A 27,935-nucleotide genomic window follows, 5' to 3' on the forward strand; every position below is an offset into this window, starting at 1 on the left:
AATATTAGAAAAAAAAACAAGCAACAAATTGAACAACAAAGGTTGAATAAATTTCCCATAAAATCCTAATTTATTCGAGAATTCAGTATCTTTTCTACAAAATACAAGTTTTTTTTGTGTTACTGTTTCGGAATATCGTATAGTTCAGTGAATTGCCGCTGCGACTATTGTTCAAAGGGGCATGGTGCGGTGTCTATGAATGAAGACAGCTGTAGTCCAGTTTTTACGTTCGTTCGAATATTGATTTTTCAATTTATGCTAGTTCCCAGAATAAGTAACAACTGTTGATAATACAGTCATTACGGCGATCAATCGTAAATGGAAGCAGCTGGCAGGAGTTCCATCAAGTGTCAGGTGTGTGAATTAGACATAATGCAATTTTTAGGGTAGAGGAAAACAACACAGAAGAACGCTAGAATGACCAGATCGCATCTACGCTGGCTTCTCTGTAAAGCTATTTTAATTTGATGATTACACCTACAACCATAGAAAGAATTGAAGAAATCTTACTTAAGGATCAACGATAAAATAATAATCCATTTAGTAGAATATAAATTGCATAACATGCGTTTCTGTTAGTACGCAGATTTTTGTTAGAAATCTGCCTTGAAAAAATTCATATCTTGGGATATTTTGTGAAACTGTTGCAGCTATCGACTATTTTGGATAACTACCAATCAGCAATACATAAACCTATACTCGATATAGCAGTAACACCAGCAGAATAGAGAAAACAAAACATAGTTTTATTCCAGCTGTTGTTATTGATGTTCCTTCGCTAGTGTCGTATTTAATCGCGTTTATTCTCTGACGTAAAAGCTTTCGTGCGGCGACTGCTTACTCGTTTTCCGCTTCCCTTCCTCAATGATCAAAGCTATTTCAGTCGTTTGTATCCAGCTCTTCATTTCATTACTGCTAGTCTGTGTAACAAAAGTACCAAACTAACGTCAATTGTAAATTTTTTTTTTTTAGTTATGAGTTAACTCAAAAGGTGTGTTTCAATGAGGCAGTTAATCTTAGTGAAATTTTGTAGTAGAGGAAATACTTTCAGAATGCCGCTGAGACTCAAAAAAATAATTATGTTCAATATTTTTATGTTAGACTGAGAAAACGGAAAACAGGCTACAATTAATCACGCTATCCATATCCATAGGTTATGCCACTTTAGTAATGGTAAATTAGATGATTGATATGCCAAAGGCACAATATCGTGGTAGAATTTTCCTAATTAGGTTCAATTCCTACAGCATATCAAGGACATATTGGAGTAGTATTTTATTTTCTTAGAGAAGATATTGGCGCTAAGCCATTGCATCTCTGCAGAATGCTAGTGTAACATTCCCACCTCACATAGTAAATACTGTTCACTAATTAGGTGCCGCATCTTGCTCTTTCTAGATCGTTGAGCAGTCGACTCCAACGGGATGCTCTAGAAGTGGGAGAGCCAGCATGTTGTAGAGCCATAAAAAATAGCGAGAACACATCAGCGGTTTCATTTGCCAGGCTCTCGTGTTCTGGAGTAAACGCATGAAGGAAGAAAACATTCATCATTCTTCGTTAGTGAGGGCAGCAGCTGTGTCTTGCTTACTATCAGAAGCAGCAGTTGAGTATTGTGATGTTATCAACTGGAACACTAAATCAAAGCTTTCGGCGTGTGCCCCTTTATTCGATATATGCAAGTGGTTCTTAAGAAGCGAAGTAATTTGCTAGTGTTCGGGGAGAACAATAATAAGCGAGTGTGTGTTTAGAAGTTTAACGTTGAGTGTGCATTTTTCGTGGAATCGGTATGGGAGGCTCGGTGAGTCAGGTGTTTCGATCCGGAAGTGCCCTACTGTCCAATCGTGATGGACACAAAGTTTCGGAAGCGACCGTTGATAAGGTGAACACAATTTTCGATGCGCTCAGGGCAAACCCAAAGATTTCGATTCAGCGATTGGAGCCGCTTCTGTTGCAGATACCGAAGGTAAGGTTCTAGTCAGCGTTCTACTGTGTAGTAACATTAACCTTTCTACAACACGCTTTCTAAATGCATTGAGAAAAGTTCTATCGTTTCTCGCTGAAACGCGGTGTTTATTATAAGTACATCAATACGGTTAAACATTAACACGGAATACCCAGAAAAAAATGTCCCTAAGCCACAGCGCATCGAGACGCATATCACATTGAGAGCACGCACATACTTACAACTGTTTATATCAGTACATCACAGCGCATGGTGGCCGGTTATGACGATCAACGATTTGCGTTACTGCTGAGCTATTCAATGTGAACGCAAAAAATCACGAGAAATATTCTAATCAGCCTGAGCCGTTGACGCAATAGGCAAGCTAAGTTTTGATGTTGTTACTCTTATCATGTTACGTGACCCAATCATTCATTCATTGAGCGGCGTAGTGCATCATCATCTCGCTCAAGGTTAGGGTTGTATGTCCTTATTAAATTAGAAACAAATTCTAAATTTAATACCTCAGGTCATGCTGAATTATTCAAAACAAATATTGATGCTTCGATCCACCCTAACGTCGTCTATTTTTTGTTCCTCCTTGTCGTTCAATTGACGGCATCGATTTCATTATTGCTGTTATTGATCTTGGTCTGATCTTCAACAGATGAAGCGGCGGTGCGAGGGCGTGTTCAGTATTTACCATACTGATTGTACGCTTTGGGGGCACGGTTACGTAGATCGAAGCTGTTGAACATGGAAATTCGCCGGCAAGAAATTCTGTGTTGGTATTTTTGCTATTCGTTCTGTTTATTTGCTTTGCTGTGCCAAAAGGTTTGATGCTTTAATTTAGTTTAAAGTAAAAGGTTTTTTTCCTTTTCCGAAGTGCTTACGCTCTGAACTAGATCAAGTTGGGTTCACTAAGCCATCTATTACTTTTGTTCGTTCAAGTCTGGGGTTTCCAGGTTACATCCATTCGTTACTACCTTATGTTAACATAATTGTATACTGACATTGTGGGACCGAATCAATCTTCGAAAAACACTTGATACACGTGTGTTTCTTTGTGCATGTTTCTGTGTATGTGTGTTTTTATTGCAAGTTTTTAAAAGCTTAAAAAACCTGGCCTGTAGTGTATTGGCACTGTTTGGAACTCCCAGTGAGCTGTTTAGTCGCTGATTCCATGAGTCATTTAACTCCTGTTTCCGTGAGTGATTCAGCTCCCAACCTTGTCACGATCTACTCGGATAGTTCAACGCGGTGCGGTGAACTCACGCTACTTCCACTGAGAGTTCCCCGATGGAAGAATTTCTCCCGATACCGAACCCACTTCCTTGAGTCATTTAACTTCCAGCTTTATCGAGATCTACTCGGATATTATCCGGCAGCAAACTACCATACTCCGACTGAGAGTCGGATAGTCCACGGTGGTGAACCTACCTTACTGTGAATTCGCCGGCGGTAGATTTCTCCCGATGTCGTGTTCGTTTCCGTGAGCCATTTAGCTCCCCGCTGCGTCCCGACCTACTTAATCTAGTCTCCGGTGGTGGACCTAGCTTACTCAACGGGCTAGCCAGGGGGTGCTGAGGTCTGTCCAGCGAATCCGGGTAGAGCGTAGCTCCCGATTCACTGGCACCACAACGACTTATTGCTAGCTATTCTACTCGTTCTAATCCCCGGCGGTGTATCTAGCCTGCTCACGAGCTACTCGGTAGTGTGTCGAGGTTGGCCCGCGAATCCGGTAAAGCCTGATGTCCGGTTCATTGACGCCCCGACGACCCGAACTCGGTGCTACGTCGCGTACTACTCAACTGGTCTCCAGTGGTGGACCTAGTCTACACCGGCGGAGCGTTTCCTGAAACCCGCTACTTTGTTGGTCCCTTCATCATTTTCTCTGCAGCTCGGAGAGTATACTCGTAACCACTCTGTTGGCAGCATCCCAGATATGCTCGTCGTGGAACATCTCTTGGACGATATTGTCAAGTGTCACACCAGGAACTTCTACGAACCTAGGGAATTCGATGACCATGAAATCCTTTTTCTGAATCTGAACTGCCTCTGCGTTAGTCCGTTATTACTTTCAGTGTAGTTCGCTAGTCTGTCGAGGATGATTGTTTCTAAAAGTTTACGAAGATTGTCCAGAAGACACTATGGTCGATACGAAGCTGGATCTTCTGATGGTTTCCCTGGTTGTGGTAGCAACACGAGCTTTTAGTCCTTCCATTTATCCGGGAATCTGCCTTCATCTAAGCATTTCGGAAGCTCTTTCGACAACGATCCGAATATCGTCTACCCTACACTTGACGTTCCGGAATCCGAACTGGGTTTTCGATAGTCCGTGGTCGGCCATCATAAATGCTGTGAGCCAGGTGAAAATCATTCTCTCCAAGGCTATCCTGAGCGCATCCAGGAAGCATATTAATCTACGACGATAGATCCTCGGAAGGTTTGCCGGGTTTTGGTAGTAGCACTAGCTTCTATATCTTCCATTTATGTGACAAGTGTACTTCGCCTAGGAATTCCAACTGGTCATGACGCTTTTTCACCTTTAGTCCCTTCGCTATTGCTACGAGTTCTTCGTTGGAGACTTGTATAACTTCGTAGTTATCCCGCTCTACTTCGCCATGCGGTGTAATTTACCATGCGTTAGATCGTGCATAATGTGTGTTTGTGTTTTTAGTAAGGTTTAAAAAGCTCAAAAAGCCTTGCCTGTAGTGTATTGGCACAGTGTGGAACACACTTTCGTGCCTAACCACTGCATCAAAGCTTTATTTCGTGGGGAGGTTGCTTATGATTTTTCGCAGCTCTTTCTTTTGCTTGTGAATTTTCCGCAATTGAGTCGGAGCTTTACTTGATCCATTCTACACGTCCTTTGAGCCATTTAGTTCCAGGATTTTCTCTGGTACTCCATTATGCTCTGCATACTTTTGACAGTTTAGATCCGCTGTGTATTTGAAGCATTCAGTTCCAAACATCAACAAAAGGACAGTCTTCGCTGGTGAACTTCCTGAAGCCATTAGTCTCCCGTAACCTGTATTAAGTTTGATTTTTGTGTTTCGAATGCATGTCGTCAGTAACTAACTCCATCTGGAATCCAAACAGCTCACACAACACATGTGAATGCTTATAGCAACTGACTTAGCTCGAATGATGTCCCGGGGACAACACGCTCCATGGCGACATGACCAGGAACTCTAGTGAAATTGGGTAACTCGCTCCCTGTCAGAATGTGAACCGTACACCAAAAACTAAATATCAGAATGACGGTCCGCGTGACCTTCTACACACGCGAATATGTGAATGACCACACAGTGAATAGAATTTATACACATGAAGTCACATACACGCGACAAACACGTTAACATACGAACACTTATGCCCTTCGCGATCACCCTCTACACCTACACACAGTGGTCGGAAATGCCAAAAACGTGAACTTAATTCACTAGAGGCCAAACCATCGAATATATTCACAGGGTGTCTTTGGAAGAATTGTTCGTATGAATATTCCCCACAATCTGATAGCAATTAAAATTAGGCATGGTTTACTATGATCGAACTAAAAAAATTAACTTTTTATGCTGACGAGGTAGAAAGTTGATGTCTTCGACAAAGTTGTAGAAATGCTCATACTGAAGAATTTTGTTGAAGAACTTGAGCTTGTAGGACTAAAAGTTATCGATTTATAAGGCGTTTTCTATGGCAACCCCCTTAAATCTAGTTTTTTTATATAACTTTATTCATTGTGACTTTTCGTGCAAACTATGTTTAAGGCAAATGTGTAGGTATCAAAACTACATAATATTGTCGAAGACTGTATGTAAAAATACTCATTCGTTCAAAGTTATTGAAGATTTTTACATTATTTTATACCAACTTCAACTACGTATAAGGAAGAAAGGTGCAAACCAAAATTCACGAATAGGTAAAAATTATGCTTTTCACCGAAGATTACCACGCGATGGAATCGATTTAAAATTGTAAAATAATTGTAAACATACCATTTTGATTGAATCCGCAACATTTGGAACAAACATCAGGCAAAATATAGGGCCTGTTAGTCAGAAAAGTCATTCATGAATTTATTCACCCCTTCACAAGCTGCGGTTGGAAAATTGGAAAGTATTTGTTACTATTTTGGTACCCATTTAATTTATTGATACCCCACCCATTGGGGTGCTTTTTATTCCCCACTCGTTTTTTTAAATCCTCTCAAGTTACTTTTTGGTTCAAAACCAAAGTCGTTCATAAGCTGTTAATATAATTTAAATTCGAATCGAATAGGTTAAATATTTAAAATGACAGTTTCGTATTTTTTTGCTAATTTTCAGTGATAACCACACTAACAACTCAATGTCAAAAAAAATTTAAATATTTTCAAACAACTTTTCATATTCTACAGTAGGTAAAATCTCCTAGAACACAGCTGCATAGCAGGTTTTCTAACAATAGTTTTGGTCGGTGCGGTATGAGGTTTTTTTTTCATTTTCCGAGATATGGTTTTCCGCGAAATGGTTTCCCGGGAAATGGTTTTCTGGGTAATGGTACATTCCGGGAAACGATATTCCGGGATATGGTACATTCCGAGAAATAGTTTTTTTGGGAAATGGTAGTCCGGGGAAACGTATTCCGGGAAATGACATACAACCGCGTGGGATATTTTAAAGATATCGCTAATCATTTTCACTGTCATGCCACTCTGTAGGTAATTTCCACGTTTCATGAAATATAATTGTGTTCATTTGCTAACAACCAGTCATAGGTTCAAGCAGTAGATACTCCTAGTAAAAAATCCGATAGTAACCCAGAAATATAATATTATGATAACGCGAAGAGAAATTACGAATATCACGATAAAACTGTCTATATCTTGAACATGAGTCACATTGCTCCACATGTCAAGTTCGATAGTTATCCTATGAATAAAATAACACAATAACATGCATATACATTACAAAAATTGTAACTAAGATCCTGAAATCATGAACATGAATCACATTCATTTATTCATTTATTTAGTTCAACATCAATTTCATGATAACACTGAATCAACAATTTGCCTCCACAATACTCGATTTGTGGCTGCAGTTCTCCAACGTCGGCTACGCCCAACACTCGCCAAATCACGTTCCACGTTGTCCGCCCATCGTGCTCTCTGCGCTCCTCGCCTTTTTCTACCAACCGGATCATTAACGAACACCATCTTTGCAGGATTGTTGTCCGGCATTCTCTCAACATGCTCTGCCCACCGTATCCTTCCAGTTTTGGCCACCTTTTGGATACTGGGTTCGCCGTAGAGTGCAGCGAGCTCGTGGTTCATCCTTCGCCGCAACACACCGTTTTCCTGCACACAGCCGAAGATCGTCCTTAGCACCCGTCCCTCGAAAACTCCTAGCGCTTGCAGGTCCTCCTCGAGCATGGTCCAAGCTTCGTGCCCGTAGAGAACCATAAGCGTTTTATACATGGTACATTTGGTGCGGGGGTGAATCTTTCTTGACCGCAGTTTCTTCTGGAGCCCATAGTAGGCCCGACTTCCACTGATGATGCGACTTCGGATTTCACGGATCACGTTATAATCAGCCATTAATAAGGATCCTAGGTAGACAAAATCCTCGACTACCTCGAAGGTATCCCCGTCGATCGTAACGCTGTTTCCTAGCCGGATCCTGTCGTTTTCGGTTCCGCCTACCAGCATATATATTGCTTTGGACGCATTTACCACCAGTCCGACCTTCGCTGCTGCGCGTTTCAGGCGGGTGTACAGGTCTGCCACCGTTCCAAATGTTCGGGCGATAATGTCCATGTCGTCCGCGAAGCATAAAAATTGGCCGGATTTCGTGTAGATCGTACCCCGGCTGTTGAGCGCGGCTCGTCGTATCACACCTTCCAGAGCGATGTTGAATAGTAGACTCGAGAGTCCATCACCTTGTGTCAGTCCCCGTCGAGATTCGAATGGACTGGAAAGTTCACCCGAAATCCTCACGCTGTTTTGTACACCGTCCATCGTTGCTTTGATCAGTCGAGTCAGCTTCCCGGGAAAGCTGTTTTCGTCCATGATTTTCCATAGCCTTGAAGTCGATGAATAGGTGATGCGTTGGGACCTGGTTTCCTGGAGGATTTGCCGTACGGTGAAGATCTGGTTCGTTGTCGACCGGCCATCGATGAAGCCGGCTTGGTAACTTCCCATTTGCTTTGGGTGATAGACGACGGAAGATGATGTGAGATAGCACTTTGTAGGCGGCATTCAAAATGGTGATCGCTCGGAAGTTCTCACACTCCAAATGGTCGCCTTTCTTGTGAATGGGGCAGATCACCCCTTCTTTCCACTCCTCCGGTAGCTGTTCGGTTTCCCAGATCCTGACTACTAACCGGTGCAGACAAGTGGTCAACTTTTCCGAACCCAACTTGATGAGTTCTGCTGCGATACCATCTTTGCCAGCTGCTTTGTTGTTCTTGAGCTATTGGATGGCATCCTTAACTTCCCTCAACGTCGTTGGTAGTCAAATCCTCCGTTGCCTTGGTCATCTGTACCTACATTCTCCTCGCCGTTCAGGTGCTCGTCGAAGTGCTGCTTCCACCTTTCGATCACCTCCCGTCCTTATCCCTACATATTTCGGATTGCGGCATGAAGCCTTTGCGGGATGCGTTGGGCTTCTGGTAGAACTATCTTGAGAATGGCACAGCACACGACAGAATCACATTACTCTGCTAAAAAATCCATTGGTAAACTCATGATTGAAATTTATTGTTTACAGTGGCGTAGCCAGAACTTTGGTTTGGAGGAAGTGGTTTGATAAAAATCGTTGATTTTTAAAGAAAAGGCTGAAATTTAATATGAGTTTGAATAGTTTGAATTATTGAAAATTCAGGAACATAAGTAGTTTAACAGATGCCAATCCAGTCTACAAACAAAGAGAATCAACATGGCACAGTTTTCAAAACTCTATAGATTACCCAAACTCTATTGTTTACCCAATTTTCCCTCCTTAGGGAAGAATATAGCAAAGTATTCCTAGAAGTAATTATGGAGAATCAACTCTTCAAAAATAGTGAGGTCTTCAGCAAAGTTGTTGATAATGTTATTTTAAACAATTTTATTGAAAATAGGAAGGCTATTGGAATGAGGCATATCGCGATATAAAACAAAATTTATGAAAGTATAATACTTGTTTGTCAGCTTCAGAGACTCATACCTTGAATGCAATGTGAATGTCATTGTTTATAAACCACAGAAGTGATTTATTAAATACTGCAACATCAGAATAACTTGTTTTAAAGGTTTTCGTTTATATCAGTGGTTTTCAACCGGGTGTGAATTCACCCCCAGGGGTGAAATAAATTAATGTAGGGGGGTGAATTATGCGGGGTAAATTTTAACTTGTTAGTTTAACATTCATGTAGGTAACCTTTACATATTGGTTCAGTGAGTCAAGCATAAAAATGCTGCCTGAGAATGTTAAGAAACAGAGTTCAAATTGAAATACTATAGCGTTCATTCAAGTGAAAATCATTTTTTCTTTTCTGACAGGGTGGTTAGCAATTTTCACCAAAGAGGTACATGATAAGGATCAATATTCGGAAAGGAATACATGGAGCGAAAAAGGTTTAAATATAATCAATTATATTTCGATACTCTCAATATATGGAGTAATCACGTCTTCAACAAAGTTGTTTGAAATAGCATTTTCGAAAACTTTGCTGAAGACACTCAGTCTTGAGCTAAGTTTGCTTGAAGAGTAAATTCTTTATAATTACTTCTAGGATTCCCCGCCAAAATTATTATATCAGAAGATATTTAACGTTGTAAATTTCTTCAAAGATACCTAACATCGAAATTTGCCAGTTTCGAATGAATGTGGTCGTGACCTTAAAAAAGCCATCGAACATTTATTTACTTTTCTACACTATTCATGCTCACATCTTGACATCGAGTCCTAGTACCTAGTATTCGAAATATTATTACACCATTCAATTTAGCACTCAAATATACACCATTAATAGCCACTAACTTGAAATATATAGACATTTTTATCAATTCCAATCCTGCTTAGAGGCTATTCATATAATTGATAATGTGTGTGTCCCACTGGCCGGCAGTGATATTATGAAAAAAAGTATTCTGCATATGGTCCTTTCACCCATGCAAACAACTTAATCTCGGGATTTAGTAGGTGTCTGCCGATTGTCCAATGACCCATTTCAGAATGACAGAGACATTCCGAAGCCATTTTCCCGTCGGCAAGCCCCGCTCAGTTATAATACGTGTATCATTATTATACCAGTATTAGAATCAAACTTTCGAAACTTCGCCACAAATGCGTGAACAAAGAATTGACGCGTATTTAAGTTATCATAATTTTATTTACTTGGATTGATTATATAAATTTGTTTGGTGTTTCAGTTTGTTACCTTTTCCATACCATGATTAAATATTAATAATTAAATGCAATAAATATAAATGAAAAAACGGCATTACGGAAAATGGAAAGATGAATCAGGGACAGTGTAGGCAAATATGAAAAATGGAGACTTGTCTGTTTGCTTGATGTACGGCTCGATAACAAATTCAGTCGATTCTGCCGACCATAAAACACTAAACCGGATGCAAACACAGTTCAGCAGTCTTGATTTCGTTCGCACAAGTATGTGTACAAACACGTAGCGTTCTTCGCCCGCAGAACGACTTAGTACGTAATCCGGATTGTAATCACTTTCACCGTTTACGATGCACTCAAACTTCTATTGATACTCAGGCTATTCATACAATTGATAAAATAACAAACATCAAAATCATCTTCCATCTACTTTCCGAAATGTTATTCTTGTTATTAAACATATTGAGTTTTTGTCCCAACTCTACAAACTCTACAAGGTTTCGACGTGAAAAAAAAACAGTTTCCTTTGCGGAATTTTTTAGAACTTTGCGTGAAGCAAATTAATCAAAACTTTTGTACATTATAATGTATCATTTCAATAACATGCTGTAATTTTTCGACGAAGCTTTTTACACACCCAAGTAGCAAATCGCAACTAGTTCTAATCGTCTAAGTTCGAACTATGTTGCAACGAGAGAACAATAAAGTTATTTTTGTTGCACTTGTTGAACATAGATAACATCAAGGTTATTTAATAACATCTTTTGTCACCAGATAATCATTTGTGTTGCCAGCTAGAACATGTTCATTAATGTTCCGAGCTAATTGTTGATGCTGCAGAGTTTTTTGAAATTTAGTTGCGATTTTGATTTTGTGATATATATTTTGACAATTGCACAGTTGTCCAACACCAAAATTCTTACTGATAACGTTTCAGTTTACAAAGCCATATTCGTGTTATACGTATGTATTTGTAACATACCATCATTACGCCTTTCAGCACAAACTCACACGTATTAATAAAATGCTTTCTCAATACTGAATCAACAAATTCCCAACTAATGCTTAGCAAAACGAAAAATAAGTTATATTTTTGTTGGCATTACATTACGAAAATTCACCGACGACACTTCATGCGCTCCACTTGACATTATAGAGGCATTGAACTGTACGGTGGTGCCAACTATAATATATTCGGTGTATCGGGAAAATATAAACGAATAGCATGTATGTCATTGTTGATTTTAAACGAAATGATTAGATCCTTTCCACACAGATTAAATATTTAATATATTTGAAAATAATTTCGGAGCTAAGAACAAGAAGGATAGTAGATAGGTCGGAACAAGTAGTATGAATTTGAGACAAAACACTGAAAGCACCCTTTACAGATAAATATACTCCTCATTCCCTATTTTACTGGAAAAATATCAAAGTTGCGAGTGTTTGTTTTAAATTGTAGTCTCGTGGTTCACTAGTGGAACATATGTGTACCACTGGTGGCGTTATTTCCATTTTCAGTTCCTTTAACCATTGAGGTCTTATTCCTATCCATTGATTTTTCATAAGATGCGCAAGTACATTACTTACATTTAATTTACCGTTGGTTTAAAATTGCTCCGATTTTAGTGGAAATTGTTTATGTTTATAGTGTCTTGTAATTTCCCTATACTCCTCATAGGAGTATGACCCAATAGTTGCGGTAAAATAAAGATTTCCTTTTAAAATTTCTCTGTAAAATCATACATGTCACATGTTTACATTTTTTCGATACACCGAACATGTTATAGTTGGCGCCACCGTACAGTTCGATGCCTGTATAATATGAAGTGTAGCGCATGATGTGTGACCGGTGAATTTTCGCAACGTAATGGAAACAAAAATACAACTTAATTATTATTTTGCTGAACTTTAGTTAAGAATTGGTCAATTATGTGTTGCGAATGCCTTTCATCAATACGTGTGAGTTCGTGATTCAAGGTATAATGATGATATGTGCCTGATACGTATGTATGACAAGAATACGACTTTGTAACTAGAACGTTTTCAGCAAGAATAGTCTAGTACAGGGTCATATTAAGGAAAGATATATTTTGATGTGAACTGAAAATTGTTCAATGGAGACAAACCGTATGCTAGAAAATAGTCAAAATCTTTGCTCATTGATATAAATTTGTTTGAAAAGTGAGTGTCGTTGTAGTCATTAAAATCACAACCTTAATTCGGCACTAGATGGCTTGAAAGCCATGTTTTTATAAGCATCATTTTCTAATGTATTGGAAATAAAACCTCAACCGACTCGCAAACTTTCATAAAAGTCCTCCATTAAGGCGATTTATGTCACTAATTTATGATTAAAATGTGTTTTCCTTCAATAATATTGTATTCCTAATAAGTTTTGGCTTTCCTCATAAAAATTGTTTTTAAAAACTATTGCGAATTTGGTTTCACCAAGAGCGCGTAAAATAATAAGAAGTAGATTTAAATATCACTCGATAGGCTCTGATCCGCAGTAAAATTTGTTGCTTTATTGATAATTTTTGATATGAAGAATAACACTACTACTCATATTTAAACTATCAAAGTACATTTGGACTTGGTTGTCATTTTCATTTCCACACATAATCTTAACATGTTTGTATGAAAATATATTACTTTTCAGTTGCGATTGACAGTTTAGGTGAACGACAAAAATGTATGATTAAGTAATCTTGTTGCGACCTACATTCAACATGTTGGCAACAATATGATTGCATTTAGCTCTTCTCGCATCGTTATTGCAACGAAAAGGAAACAAGTTTTTCGAGATAACATAAAATCTCGACGTTTCATGCATTGTAAAGATGTTTGGCATCAAAAATACGAATTCGATTTCTGAAATTTCATGGGGTCCCCCCCTTGAAAAAAAAATTGAGTTCCGGCTTATATGGGAATGTCATATGTGACCGGACGGTTCAGTCTATATTTCCGGAACTATATAAGCGATCCGTGCGAAATTTTGTAGACATCTGTGGGGATATTATAGCTATCATTTGGGACTAAGTTTGTGAAAATCAGCCCAACCATTTCCGAAACTGATGTGAGTTCGTCAATTTTGAAAGATGGCCACTTTTCCCGGGCACTTCCAGAGCCGTCTATGGTGGTCAATGTAGTCAACAAAAATTTGGTTGGCCGTCGGTGACCTAGAACAGCAAATTTAAGTTGTTTGAGTGACATTTTAGCGAAATTTTTACCTTTTTTGCTTTTATCGGAGTATCGGTTTGAATCGCAATTTGCTATGTGATCGCACGCCACAACCTGTAACTCCGGAACCGGAAGTCGGATGTGGATGAAATTTAATAGCCATTTACGGGGGCGCAACACCTTTCATTTGAGACCAAGTTTAGTCTATCCATCTCCGAGAAACCGATGTTAATCTGAATTTGGATACTTCCGCCGGGGCTACCAGAACCGATGATGGTGGCCAATGTGACCAAAGAGACTTTGAATGGATGTTAGTGACCTAATACTACAAATCGAAGCAGTTGTGGTCATATTTTGGAAAAAATTTCACCTTTATACATTCATTGCAGAATTTATTAAAATCGACATTTTCTGCATGATCGTGCTCACCACCCTGTAATTCCGGAACAGGAAGTCGGATCCATCAGAAATTCAATAGCAGCCTATGGGAACGTTGCACCTTTCATTTGAGACTAAGTTTGTCAAAATCGGTTCAGTCATCTCTGAGAAAAATGAGTGACATTTTTGGTCACATACACACACAGACGCACATACACATACACACATTCATACATACACACATACATACACACGCACATTTGCCGATCTCGACGAACTGAATCGAATGGTCCGGGCCTCCGTTAAAAAATCGGTTTTCAGAGCAATTGCAATACCTTTTTATTGAGAAAGGCAAAACATGAATTGCGGTGTTACCTGCCATTAAAAAATTACTAACCGATTTCTTTCAAACTTTGTATACACATTCAATGTTAAAAATACCTAACCCCTACGTTGAGTTGTTGAGACAATTTTTCATTTAAGGCAGTATTTGGTACTCCCAAAGTAATTTTTATTTAAAATGAGTAAAACACCTCCTTAGTTGAAAATTAATCTCAAAAACAACGTAGGGGTTAGGCCCTTTTACATAGAATGTGTATGCAAAGTTTGGAAGAAATCGGTTAAGTAGTTTTAGAATGGCAGGTAACACCGCAAATCATATTTTTCCAGAGACTATATACAGGTCGGACTCGATTATCCGGGGATTTCAAAAAAATCTCACCTCGGATAATCGAATCAAACTTTTTTGTGTTATTTTAAGAATTTAAACTTCATTCCCGAAGAAATTCGAAATAAAATGGTTAGGGTAAATTTTCCTATAATAGTTAATGTAAGTGGACCTATTTTGGCCCTATTTTCAGTTGGATTTCATGTATTATTTGGTATCAGTTGTTTATAGCTATTTGTGCAACAATTCTAAGACAAACTTTTTAATAAGGTATGTCCCTTGCAATACAAGTCAAATTCGATTACCCGGGGCTTCGATTTTTCGGGGAAAATGGTTCGATTACTCGCATACTAGAATAAAATGAAGCAAGCAAGTAAGCTTAGGGTCGTCTGTTTCTTGACTCCAGTTTAATTTAAGTGATGGTGTCACATATCACAGCTAACGTTCCTGTTAATCCTAATTCTAGTTAGAAGAGTGCGCGTTGTGTCTTCACAATGCGATTCTTGTCCTTGACCTTGTAGCATTATTTAGTTGACCGTACCGGATTGTACGCATGTAGTCTAAGAATGTAGTCTTCGTAAACTCTCCCACTAATGTTTGTAACCTTTGGTAGTCACGAAGGACTACCAAAGGTTACTTAGAAGATGAGTTCCCGGCCGGATGAGTTCAGCGAGAGTCCCTCTGCCGCCTTCTCTACATAGCCTAACATTTAACTTTACAAGAGTTACCCAAGAATTAAAATCGCCTCAACTGACTGCCGGGTCTCTTACTAGAATCTTGTTAACACTTTCTAGACCAACTTTTTTCTACCGCGTGTAGGGTTCCAAAACTATTTTTCCTTAGAACTGTGGACGTCATGAAACACGAAAAACTTGATTTAATAAAGCTAGGTGCTTCTTTCACAGTGCTAGAAGCTGCTCAATATTTACCTTTCAGTCTAGTCCAATTGCATGAAAAAGGCAGTTCAAGACAGTCAAAATTAGAAAGTTTTATCAGTTTTCAATAATATTGCCAGGCTACGAAAATATTGTAAAGTTTCATTTTCAGCATCAATAGATACTATCCCTGGCAGCACTGCTTGAGCGGAACCAAATCAGATTTAATTGTAATAACTTCTGTTCTACTGATAATATTTATAACTGTTAGTGCTCAAATGAAAGATATTAGTCTCAGTCGCTAGCCTTACTTGTCGTTGTAAGCATATGTTGTGTAAACCAAAAATAGTCGTTTAGAAACGTGGCTGTTTATCAACAACATGGGAATGAAGGGGTTAAAGATGCCATTGGAATTCTGAACAGGAAACAATTGTTGAAGGGGATAATATGAGAAGAGCAATATTGTGTCAAAGTACACTGGAACTCAGAGCAGGATATTAATCAGAATTTTACACCGGATTTCATTGAATACAGAGGCATGACATGATAAATCATAATTTTCAGCAGAATTCTATGAAAAGGATTACACCAGATCTCTTAGAAGCTTTTCTCTAGAATCCAACAAAAATCAGAGAAAAAACGTAGAAACACGGATAAGGATTCAATCAAAATTCTGAAATAGATTCCTTTTGGAATGCTAAAAAAACTTTAATCTGAATCTTGGAAAGTTTTCAAACAGAATCCTGAGAAGCATGTCATCATTATACCAAGCTAGTGTCAGAACCCGACCGAGCAAACTAGGTATAATGACATTTATGTGTCAATAAGGCCTGCAGTAACCGATATGTGTAAAACGATAAAAATTTAATTTTAGTTTAAAACTAGTAAGTCGCATATTTGACAACACTGCCATTAAAAACTAGTATTTTTCCTAGATTCCTTGGACAAATCCCTTAATAATCACCTCGTTGATTGATTATTATGCAAACAGTACCAGAGATATAATCAGAAGAAAAACAATTTTTTAAACAGTTTGTTTGAATTAAGAGTGTTCCAATGAAACGGGGGTGGTTCAAACGATACAATAATTTAAGTTATTATTATATTAGCTCTAGATGAAAAATTTCTTCCAATCCGCGAAGGTCGATTCCAGTTTTGGTTTTTTTGCTCACTTTATACGTAATAACCCATATATAAGCTATTTTTAAGGCAAGCCAAAATTTGAGAGGAGGTTAGCCCTAGACCCCCCTATTCCCAAAAAGGTTCTATTGACTGCAATGATCAAATTAGCACTATAATCAGACCTTCTAGTTGAAATTTGATTTTTTTTCGAAACGCCCAGGTAATCGAATCATTTCCCCGGATAATCGAGTCCGACCTGTAACTATATAAAGCTCAAAATCTATAGCCAGCACCATCAGTGTATTCTCAATACAAATAATACAAAAGGGAGGGTTCACACTCGTGTCCCGTAGCTGCATCATGCAAGGAAGAACATCTTAGGGGCCATGCATAAATGACGTAGCATTTTGGGGGGTAGGGAGGGTATACCAAATTTGTGACGAAGTGTGACAAGGGGGAGGGAAGGGTCAGAAGTTGTGCCACGTAGTATTAAGTTTAAAACCCATTGTTTAGAAAAAACAATTTAATGATCCTCCAGTCCCTAGAGAAATGAATTTAAATTCAAACAAGTTACTTTTGATGCGATTTTTCATGAGGTAAATTTTACGATTCGCGGAATTACAAGTTCGCAAAAATACGAAAAGATTTTGTATGCGGATTTAACTTGCTACATTAGTTAGCTAATGTTGCTAACTAGTAGACTTAGTTTGGAAGCTGAATTAATTTTTCACTTCGGATTCAACCAAACAAAATTTAGTAATTTAGATAAACGTATGGTTCTTAGAATCATTGGCAGCTGCACGATTGTGAACTGAGAGAACTTGTCTTCATGCTCCCTTTGACATATAAAATTTAAAACAAAACTATCAACACTATATTTGTCATGAAATGGGCTTATTTTGCACGCAATTTGCTGTTATAATAAAAATGTTGATAATAGTCGTCAAACATTTTGAAAGGACATGTATTTAAAATAATTGAAAAATATATGCAATTTTTTTTTTTCATCCCCCGGCGCTTACCATGGGACGAGGGGGAGGGGGTAGGTAAATGCTACGATATTTACGAGGGGGAGGTTAGAATTTTGCGACCAAATGCTACGAGGGGGAGGGAGGGGTCGAAAATCGCCGAAAAAAAGCTACGTCATTTGTGTGCGGCCCCTTATCACGAGTGTCAAAACAGCATTAAGGGGGATTATCATGTTTCATATCAATTGTTTCATATTTCAATTTCATATTAATATCACAAAAATCGATCAAGCCATTTTCTTGCAATCCGGGAAGCTAGCTGTAAAAGCATGCCGACTTTACGCGTTAATATCTCCCAAATGAATAAAAAAAACCGATTTAATCCACCTAGCAGTGAGATGAGACATTTCTTACACATATCACTGTTGGATCATTCATTAGTTTGCAGAACTCATGCGAAGTAGTAAATCAAAATTATCAAATACACGAATCAAATTATATTAGCTTAATTAATGAAAATTTAGACTATATTTAGAAATAAGTATAAGATTAATAGAATGAATTGACTCAAACTAACAAATTGAATGAAATAAATAAATGGAATGACTGAACCTGAAATGAATAAAATTAAAGATATGAACAAAATGAATTAAATGAATAAAATGAATCAAATTAATCAAATTAATCAAATGAATCAAGTGAAGCATATGAATCAAAAGAATTAAATGAATCAATTTAATTTAAGGGTTCAAATGAATAAAATGAATGGAATGAACTAAGAAACTAAAATGAATAAAGAATAAATTAAATGAATAAATGAAACAAACGAACCAAATAAATAAAATGAAGTGAATTGACAAAATGAATAAAAAAGAAGAAAATGCATTGATTGAAATGATAAATTAATCGATGTTGTAAGGTTATAAATTAATAGAAAAAATAAATTGTGTCAGAAGCATTATTTGGATGAAATGAATAAAACTGAAAAATAGTCAGGTTAATAAAATGTTCTTCATTTTAAACAAAATGTATGAAATGAATGAAATGAATGAAAACAGGGAATAAAATAAGTGAAATGAATGATATGACTAAAATGCACGAAATGAATAAACTGATCAGAGTGAATCCAAATGATAAAATGAATAAAGTATATTAAGTGAACGCTGATTAACAAAATTAATAAAAAGATGCTGAATGAAACAATTAATTAAAATGCAATGATCATTTAAAGTTAAAGTTAAAAAACATTTTTGAATAAAATAAGAAAATAGATAATCCAGATTGTACGAATTTGAGAACCATTACATCAGAAAGTTATGAAATGATTTTGAAAATTGTATCTTCCGAGGAAAGGCTAATTAATATACAATGGGATTTCTAGGGCTTCTATCCTTTTTTTGTTTTAGTCTTTTCGTTTTTACGCTTCCTACTTGACGGCGTCGTTTTAAGATTATTTAGTGTTTCAATATTATTGATAGACCTTAATTAGTTATCAGGAACCTGGAACGTTCAATTTGCTTTGGAAATCAAAGTTTACTTTTTGGTCATATATTCCCGAAAAATATTGTGCAGAATAGAATTTGCTGGTCCATTAATTTAACGCGCAGTTGAATATAGTAAAGTGAGACAATGTCACATGACACATTCTTTCGTGACGTTTACAACGATTTGACGAATCATCATTCGACAAATATGTCATAACTTTATCAAATTAACACCTACATCAAAACTTATTACAGATTCGGAAAGTAGACAAAATCTCACGAAAGCCCTTTGAACAGAGAGCAAAAGATGGAGAATGCGATTTGTAAAAGAGACAAGTAGATATTTCAAAGTTTTCATTTCATAGCTTGCATATTGTTTCGTTAGGAATTCTCGTTCAGGAAATATGGATAAATAAGCCCTGTACAATCCAATACTGTGAAAAAGAAATGGTTCAAACTGTCAGGATGGCAATAATGTAGTCAGATCAACTATCTGTCCAATGCATAAACTCTGATTGCAATCCTCGCTAATTTACTTGTACAATATGGAAAACTCGAACGAAACGTGTGCTGAATTATCCAATGCCTCACTACTAATTGTGACTTCCATTGAAACTTCAATTGAAGTGTACTCAGTATAGAGCAGATATGGACGAGGATAAGTTAGAAGACACCTTGTACTTGCATCCCCCATTGAGAGTGGGGACTTTAGGAGACTTCTTTTCCCGGATCTAATTCGTGGATATTTTTGGGCTTTGATCCGTTATTTTTCATGAAAGCTCACACCAATATAAAGTATGTGCATTTTCAATAATATCATCACAAAAAGGTGTTCTCAGTTTTCACATGACATATTTGAGCATATGTTTTATTCAAAATTCAATAGAGATACGAAGAGTTGAAATATCGCACGTGGAATGTCCCACCTCCCAGTTAAGCCACATATTTTTCTGAGATAGCCATGAATTTCCTTTATTATAGTGTTTATACAAGCTTTGAAGGAAACAGAAATAAATTTGAGTTGATGTAGTTTTCGATGGTCACCTGTCTACCCATAGTGCAACGTTTCAAAATACCAATTTCACCTTGAAAATAGTCATAGTTTTCCCATAAGGCAAATATTTTGCAAATTTTCTCGGACTACAAATATTTTATTTGACATGTAGGATGTATTATTAAACTTGTTTCCGCGAGTCTCTTGTACACTAAAATGCAAAGAAAATAATAGGGTAACAGACAAAAAATAGTTTTGTTTTCTCAAACCTTCGCAATTACATCGCACACATGAAATTAGCTTGAATATTAATAAAGATTAGCAGAGAATCTTATCACACAACTTAGAAATGGATAGAGAAATAGCAAGATAGATGTGAGTCGTGACAGTTGTTACCAACATGAAGAAAGAGAGAGAGTGAAAGAGAGAGTGAGATAGATATGGGGAGGGCATGTGAGGCCATGCCAGAACTCATTTTTATAGGTATATTATGCGATATATTGATTCCTTACATCCTTATTATAAATAATGTAAGTAGTAATTTTTGCGCCATAACCAATATAATCTAAATTTTGCAAAGAGCTAAATTTTTGCTAGAGTTTTGGGATTCAAAAATACAGTTTCTTTCGGTGATGCCACGAGTATAATTGTATGAGAAGTCTTATCTCACTACTAGGTGAATTACTTGATGATCTGTATAGTTATATACCATCCAATATTCACTTCACGATTGAACGCAACGCCTAATCCAAGGGATAAATACATGAACTCTAGAAAAAAAAAAAACACTATGAACACATTATTTTGTTTTTGTAGTTAACTTACATATTGATTTTTGAGAAATAGTTCAATTATTATATAGGTAATTCACAAAATGTTTTCAAAATCGAATTCCTTGAATCACGTAGATGTGTTTTCATACCCTGATGTTCAAAATCGGTTTAGTTTTGCCCCGAAAACACCAGTAAAGCAATACTCTATATGAAACGGTCTCCTTTTTAATTAGTGAAAATTGGTGAGCGAGGAATACAAATACAAAATGTTTAATATCTCCGTCGCTCGTGAGCGGATTTTGACAATATATAGCTTGATAGAAAGGTATTTTTACAAGGTTTCTAATTATGTGCTAATTTGTTGGACAACGTTGCTTTGTTTGAAAGTTATTTACTAAAAACCTGCAACGTTTTGACAAAATGACCTATATCTCAGAAAGTAAACAACATATCGAAAAACAAAAATAATAGTGTCAAATGGCAACGTTAGGCCTTTCATTTGAAACTAGTTTCATTAAGATCGGTTCAGCCATTGCTGAGATAATTACATGACATTTTGTACATACATACATACACACATACACACACACACACATACAGACATTGTCTCAATTTGTCGAGCTGAGTCGATTGGTATATGAAACTCGGCCCTCCGGGCCTCGGAAAAAGTTTTCAAAGTTTGAGCGAATCCTATACATTTCTTTTGTAAGAAATGTAAAAATGACATACTTAAAATAAAGCCTTGAAATAAAATAAGCCTACAACATAAAAACTGTTTTTGATCTACGCGCAAAGATGCAGTATGATTTTAACCGTATATATGATAATCTCTCTTAACAATAATATGATAATATAGGCGCGTACGACAACGAGAGAGCCCCAAGATGCAGTTGGTGAAGAAATGTCTCAATGTGCAGTGTCATGTCGCGTGCGCGAGGTCTGACGAACATCCACCAATATTCGTTTCTTAATTTTACACCTTGTAATTATATAAAACATCAACGGCTCACATAAGCTAACGCAATGCGCCGTTTCAAATAAACAAATTATAAAAAAGAATCACAAACAATTTGAAAAATCGCAAAGCAAAGAATTTCTCACTGTTGACGCTACTCAACTACATGTGATCTTGTGGTCAAGCTTCTTAAAATATACAAATAAGTTACCGCAAAAGTTCGATATTAATCCTTAGTTACAAGACTGTGTTGGTACGTCTACCATATAACAACAATTATCCTATAATTTTAGTATGAAAACATCCTAGCAATACACGATGAAACAGGCTACAACCTTCTACAAAAAAGTGTAGGATTAAACCACATAGAATTAGCCAGATGGCTTTTACAGCGGCACCGCCCAGATGTAAACAGAAGCTCCTGTTCGCTACCACTTCATATCGCTTGCCTTAAGGGGTACGTATAGCTATTCAAATCGTGTTATCACTGTTTAAATATTTATATGTTGCTATGCATTTGTTTCTTTTCTCACCAGTTACGAGGAATGTGTAGAACTGCTACTAAAACATGGAGCTAGGATCGATACTGAAGCGAGAATGTGTTTCCCTGGTGCACACTCTCACAACTGTGAAGAGAGTGGAAAGTACAAAAGTTAGTTCGTGTTTTTTCTACATAACAATCGAATAATGTTGATCGTTTTATTTTCTATCCAAAGATCAAGGGGATGACGTCGGTGTGTGCGAGAGGCCAAACACCAAATTGCAAAATGCGGTCTGTTACGCCATCGACGGTGATCAGATCAACGTACTTAACATCCTGGCCCAGAAAATGGAGGAGCCGTGGATGCCGTTCCGGATACGAAAACCGCTGCTGCATATTGCGTGTGAACGGGGTGCCTGGAAGTGTGTCCAGCATCTGGTCCAAACGAGGTCAGATGAAATTAATCTCATAAAAGATGAATACTACCCCATACATCAGGCTGTGCTACACGACGGACGCTTCCTGGAGCTACTAATCCAGCATGGTGCCATTACAACTGTGCGAACATGCACACAGCAGATGACGCTGCTGCATGTTGGTGAGTATTAAGTACTTACCTTGAGTGTTATATGTGTATCATCATTCGTATTTTCGCTTCAGTTATCCTAGCCGCTCGTAAATCCGCCGAAGATACCCTTAATATAATCCGGATACTGCTGGAACGTGGCTGTAAAGAACTTATCAACAGTCCAGATTCGCTTGGCAATACACCGTTGCATGCAATTATTGTACGCTATGCACTAGAGGAGGCAAGGTAAGCGAAGTATTGATTTCTAGGGAAGCACATGCAACCTATTTCCAATTGCAGGTACGGTTACGATAAGTGGAACAAATGGGATGTGTTGCATTTGGTGCGCTTCCTGTTGCAGAACGGTGCTAAAAGCTCAATCAATCAAACAGGGAACAGTGCGTTGGCCTGCGTCTTCCGCCACATTAGAGACTGGGAAGTGTGTTATGAGCTGTTGAACATGCTGATAAAGGAAGGAGGTATACCTAACAGTCGTCGTATGATATGAAAAACGAAACAATTAACTTCTACCATCTCACTACACAGGTGATCCAAATATAGTGGGACGAGATGGCTCAGTTCCAATAATGGTGTGCTTAGTGCCGCTGATAAACAAGGACCCCCTACACCATTTCACTCATTCGATGAAGGTAGGCTTGCAAAGATTTTTACTGCTGGTAGGGTTTGGTAGATGTTAAACTATTTTCGGGGTGTTTCTACTTACAAGTGAATTGTTGAATTCGCTTGGGAGGGAGACATGTGGGCCCTGCTAGTTGTCGACTCTTTTGACCTTGAGTGTATTGGCTAGTTTGCAAAAGGGGTGCAGGACTGATACCCACGCGAATGTTGATTGATGCATTTCATTGTTTTGTCCGACCGATCACGTCAGATCTTGAATATGCCTACCTCCTTAGATCCGTTCGGTTTGTTCTAATTGAATGCCTAGTTAATTTAAATGAGCATTCGGTTCAAGCAGATGATGCTAGTTCGAAGGATTTGTCTTTGGGAGTGATGGTGGATATCTGTTACATGTTGGAGATATTGATTTTTTGCGCAACTTTCACTACTCTAGCATATTTCTACTTCAGATCCAGCAGGCAAAAAAGAATAGGTTCAGAAAGTAAATTCAATTCAAATTTTGATTAGTACCAGTATTAGATTTGATTAGAGGACCTATGTTGCACTCTTAAAGACAATTATACAGACAATGTTCAGGGCCGGCAGAACTCTTTTTTCCCGAGTGGGTATAAAGATTCGGAATGATTGCTACCCGTACTGACGAAAGTTCAGACATGGCGTGTGTACTTGAAAATGAAAATTCCCCCATAATAGCTGATGGCCATTTGAAAACATCCTTTGTTAACGTGCTGTATGATCGACGGCTGTGTTCGTTGATTACAGATACTACATGGAGCATTTGTACAGCTAAGTCCTAATTACTCATTTCTTTTAAATTTCGTTGCATTAATTTTCCATTCCCTGCGATAGAACCTTCTTTGATGGGTATTGAAGTCCGCATGATAGTATGGACTATTGGGAATATATCTCCGAAGACCAACATCCTTAATGGGCTTTGAATACCGATGGCAAAATATGCATAGAATCCATAGCCATTTAATACAACCGGTCCCTTGATGGTCTACTTCCGGACCAAAGATAAGCCATTGAGCATCATCGATATATCGCTTGATCTAACTAAAGACCACTCGGGTGTGTACGAAGAAGTATTTTGTCTACGTACCCACACGGGAAGTAGATATTGATAGTGTAATCTCTGAGAGGGGCCTTAATTGCGAAATATTGGTTTGGCTCCATCTAGAACTATTCGCTTTAGTCAGTAAAAATTCTAGTATGCAAGCTATTACATTCAGCCTTTCGCTAGATCTGTTCTTCCAAACATTGTTTTTTTTTAACGGAGTTTGTCTACCTGTTCGCCTTTTTGTGCCGCGAGGCATGAACTGAGGTCGTTACAAACAATGGGGACATAAAGTTACCCATTGTAGAAACAAGGTACGGTGTGAAAAATGCAGAAAAAGTTATGAAAAGATTTGCTCCTGTTTAAAGATTCCGCAACATATCCCATATAAAAATTATGCGGAAAAACTGAAGCATTCTTTTGAGCAATGCTTCGAGAAGAAATGCTACAGAGGGCTACGCCACCGGCCACGACTAAGAACGAGATTCTGACAATCTCATCATTTTTCTAATGTGCCTATAAATTTTCGAAATAGGAGAATCCTTTCCTCTCCTAAAGCTTCTTCGTAAAGGCCTGAGAGTGTCCCTTGATGGGCGCTGTTACAAGACCGACGTAAGTGCGTCAGTCCTCTTATTTTTTTTAGGGTTTATACAATGCATTTGCATTGCATTATTTAAAACCTTGTAAACTTCCAATGTAGATCTTCCTCAATTTTAAAATTATTCGCCAGGATCGAGAAAACACTATGTATGAGCGTTTTGGGGATCAAAACGTGCTATTAGTTCAATGGGATAAGCTTTTGCTCGGTACCAGGTGCTGAACTTGTCGCATGTCAAGTCCGAATCAAAGGCAATAACTTATTGATATTGCTTCCATATACATCGCACCTCAGTTCTAGAAGAGACTCCCACTCCCACGATGTACTACGCGTCTACTATATCCGAAACAATCGAATCAAAACCAGAAATTTCTCCAGTGGAAGTATACAACGTTTTGATAGGCTTGATTCTCTACACTGCGATTAAAGGTCAGACGAAACGAGTACCCGGCGCAAACAACCGACTTACCTTCCGTTGGATTTGATTTTATATAATTTTTGAGTGAATGCGGTATTCGGGTTAATGACATTCGGGCAAGGGGTATATTCGGGTTTATGGCATTCAGGTACATGGTCCATTCCGGTAAATGTCTTTCGGGCGAACGCCATTCGGGTAAATGACTTGTGGGTGAATGATTTTCGTGCGAATGACATTCAGGTGAATGTTATAGAACCCCTTGACTGCCGCTAGAAGCATAACTGTCCCATGTGCTATGGGAATCCCTATACACATGGGACAATTATGCTTCTAGCGGCAGTTGAATAATTGTTGAAGAATTGTTAGACTCCTAACAAATAGAATGCATAAGATTAGAACACTGATCATTTCATGTTCCTACATTATGAACGAAACGAAAAGATTGCAATGTAGTTGTCGCTGCCTTATAAAGGGTTAACTTAAAGAATAACCTCTTTAATTTTAATGATTTAACGTCATCGATTATGACTGCATACTCCTATTATAGCAGTATTTGATTTGTTCAAAAATTCTGTAGTCGTGTTACCTCTTTTATATTGTTCCTCTATTACTTTGACTTGTACTAATACATCGTTGTATTGATTCTAGGTTTGCTATCTGAACTGCATTCGGATATTGCTGCAGAATGGTGCCAACCCGAACTGCTCGTACCGGTCGAATCTGACACCGCTGCACGTACTAATTTTCACCGTGTCGGAAAATTTCACCCTTAACTGTGATACGCAGAAACGCGCCAATTTTGATTTTATCAAAAACATTCTGATCCTGCTGCTTCAGTACGGGTTAGACTGTAACATCACTTCCCAGCACATTCTGCAGTCGGTGATCGATATGATTGTTAATGTTCGTACCTGTCCTGACATACTGTGCGTTTATGAGCTGCTGCTAGTTTTGATTCAGTACGGTACTGATCCGAACATTACGCTAAGCAACAAACTGATGATGAGTGGCAGTAGTAGTTCGTCCATAAATTACGTAAACGATTTCATTAACTTCGGAGGTATGCGGGCGGTTGGAACTGGTGAAGTCGCAGGCCCCAGTGGAGCGGCAACAACGGGTTCATCAACGGCGAACGGAGCGGGAGCAACCAACAACGGTAGTGGTAGCGACAATCTACGAAGTTCATTCCGAAATAACGCACGTAACTATCTGCTGTTCTATTACATTATGCTAATCACGCGAAAAGAGTTCATCTTACTCGATCGTGAACAGACCTACCAACGTATTATACACTTGTTTTACTATTCGATGAAGCATGATACGCTATTCAACTGCCTCAAATCGCTGCACAATCTGTTTATAGCGCAGGTACCGAACAAATCTATCGATAGTTTGAGGCATCTGATTATAACGCTCTACAAGAAACCTCGCAGCTTGAAGCAACTGTGCAGGGTGTGTATATATAATAGTCTAAACAAGAAGCTGGCACCGAGCATAAATCGTCTAAATCTTCCGCTTCCGTTGAAAGAGTACGTACTGAACTTCGAAGGGTAGACAGTTGCCTATATACAGCCCATTCTCTCTCTATGAATATAAATGTCCGCGTTTTCAATGTTAGGTATTGTGTAAATAGGCTATAATCGATAATGCTGGAACAGGATACAGAAGCATTATATCGAAAACAAGAGTGTTAACTGAGTACACAGAGAATGTAGGAAAATACCACAGATGCAGCAAATATTTTGTCCTGTCTACTTCTTTCTTTTCACATCATTTTTCGCCACAATTACGAAAAATAAGGAATATATTCGCTTTATCTTACAGTCAACTCAACACATGTTTACATGACCACGCTGCTGTGTTTTAAAATATTTCGAAGAAATACAAGTTGGATATATGAGAGTAATAGCAGGTTCTAGTTACGATGACGGCCATTGAACGGTGGAACTAAAAATTCGAATAACGCGACTGAAACTGGTCCAATTTTAGGGAGCGAAAATAGAAGTCGGCCAAAGTATAAAAGCGTAAGATTAGCCAATCGCTTAATTTTGTTTTACGATTAAGTAATTTTGTTTTATGACTGCGTGTTTTCGTTATCCTATGAAATGAAAAGTTCTTAGAATTGAAGTGAATTGCCGTAATTAAGTTCGAAATTAGGCGAAATTTTCTCATTGTTGAGTGTTAGTGCGCGAAAGAATAATACCAAAACAGAAAAGCGGCGAAGAATTGTCATACCCAAAGGAATTCATTTAACCGGATGGCAGTCTAGAGCATGCATCAGATAAGTACCATGATCCTACCCTTAATATTGAAACTGTCGTTTCAAGTTCGTTTAAATCCCGGCTTCTGCATGCGCCTTGTTTAAAACCGAATTTCTATCCGTTGTCTATATATGCTGAGCCTCAATCAACCTTCTGGAAAGCAACAAAGGGTGTTCTAGTGTAGTGCTGGAATTTAT

General features: G+C 38.0%; 1 protein-coding gene across 2 annotated transcripts; it reads left to right on the forward strand.

Annotated features, from left to right (window-relative positions):
* On the forward strand, positions 1-27,383 carry LOC131688943 (ankyrin-3). Of its 2 annotated transcripts, none has more exons than XM_058973587.1 (9): positions 1-354; positions 1,399-1,963; positions 22,010-22,173; positions 22,253-22,368; positions 22,433-22,795; positions 22,858-23,011; positions 23,066-23,244; positions 23,312-23,415; positions 26,126-27,383. In XM_058973587.1, the coding sequence occupies exons 2-9, from the start codon at positions 1,787-1,789 to the stop codon at positions 27,029-27,031; spliced, it is 2,163 nt and encodes a 720-aa protein (XP_058829570.1). In that variant the 5' UTR covers positions 1-354; positions 1,399-1,786; the 3' UTR covers positions 27,032-27,383. The 2 variants fall into 2 exon arrangements, with proteins under 2 accessions (XP_058829570.1, XP_058829571.1); XM_058973588.1 differs by lacking the exon at positions 1-354 and adding an exon at positions 864-991.
* Positions 27,384-27,935: the final 552 nt, after the last annotated feature.

The sequence above is a fragment of the Topomyia yanbarensis genome, chromosome 3 (genome assembly GCF_030247195.1).
Source record: "Topomyia yanbarensis strain Yona2022 chromosome 3, ASM3024719v1, whole genome shotgun sequence".
NCBI classification, from domain to species: Eukaryota; Metazoa; Arthropoda; class Insecta; order Diptera; family Culicidae; genus Topomyia; species Topomyia yanbarensis.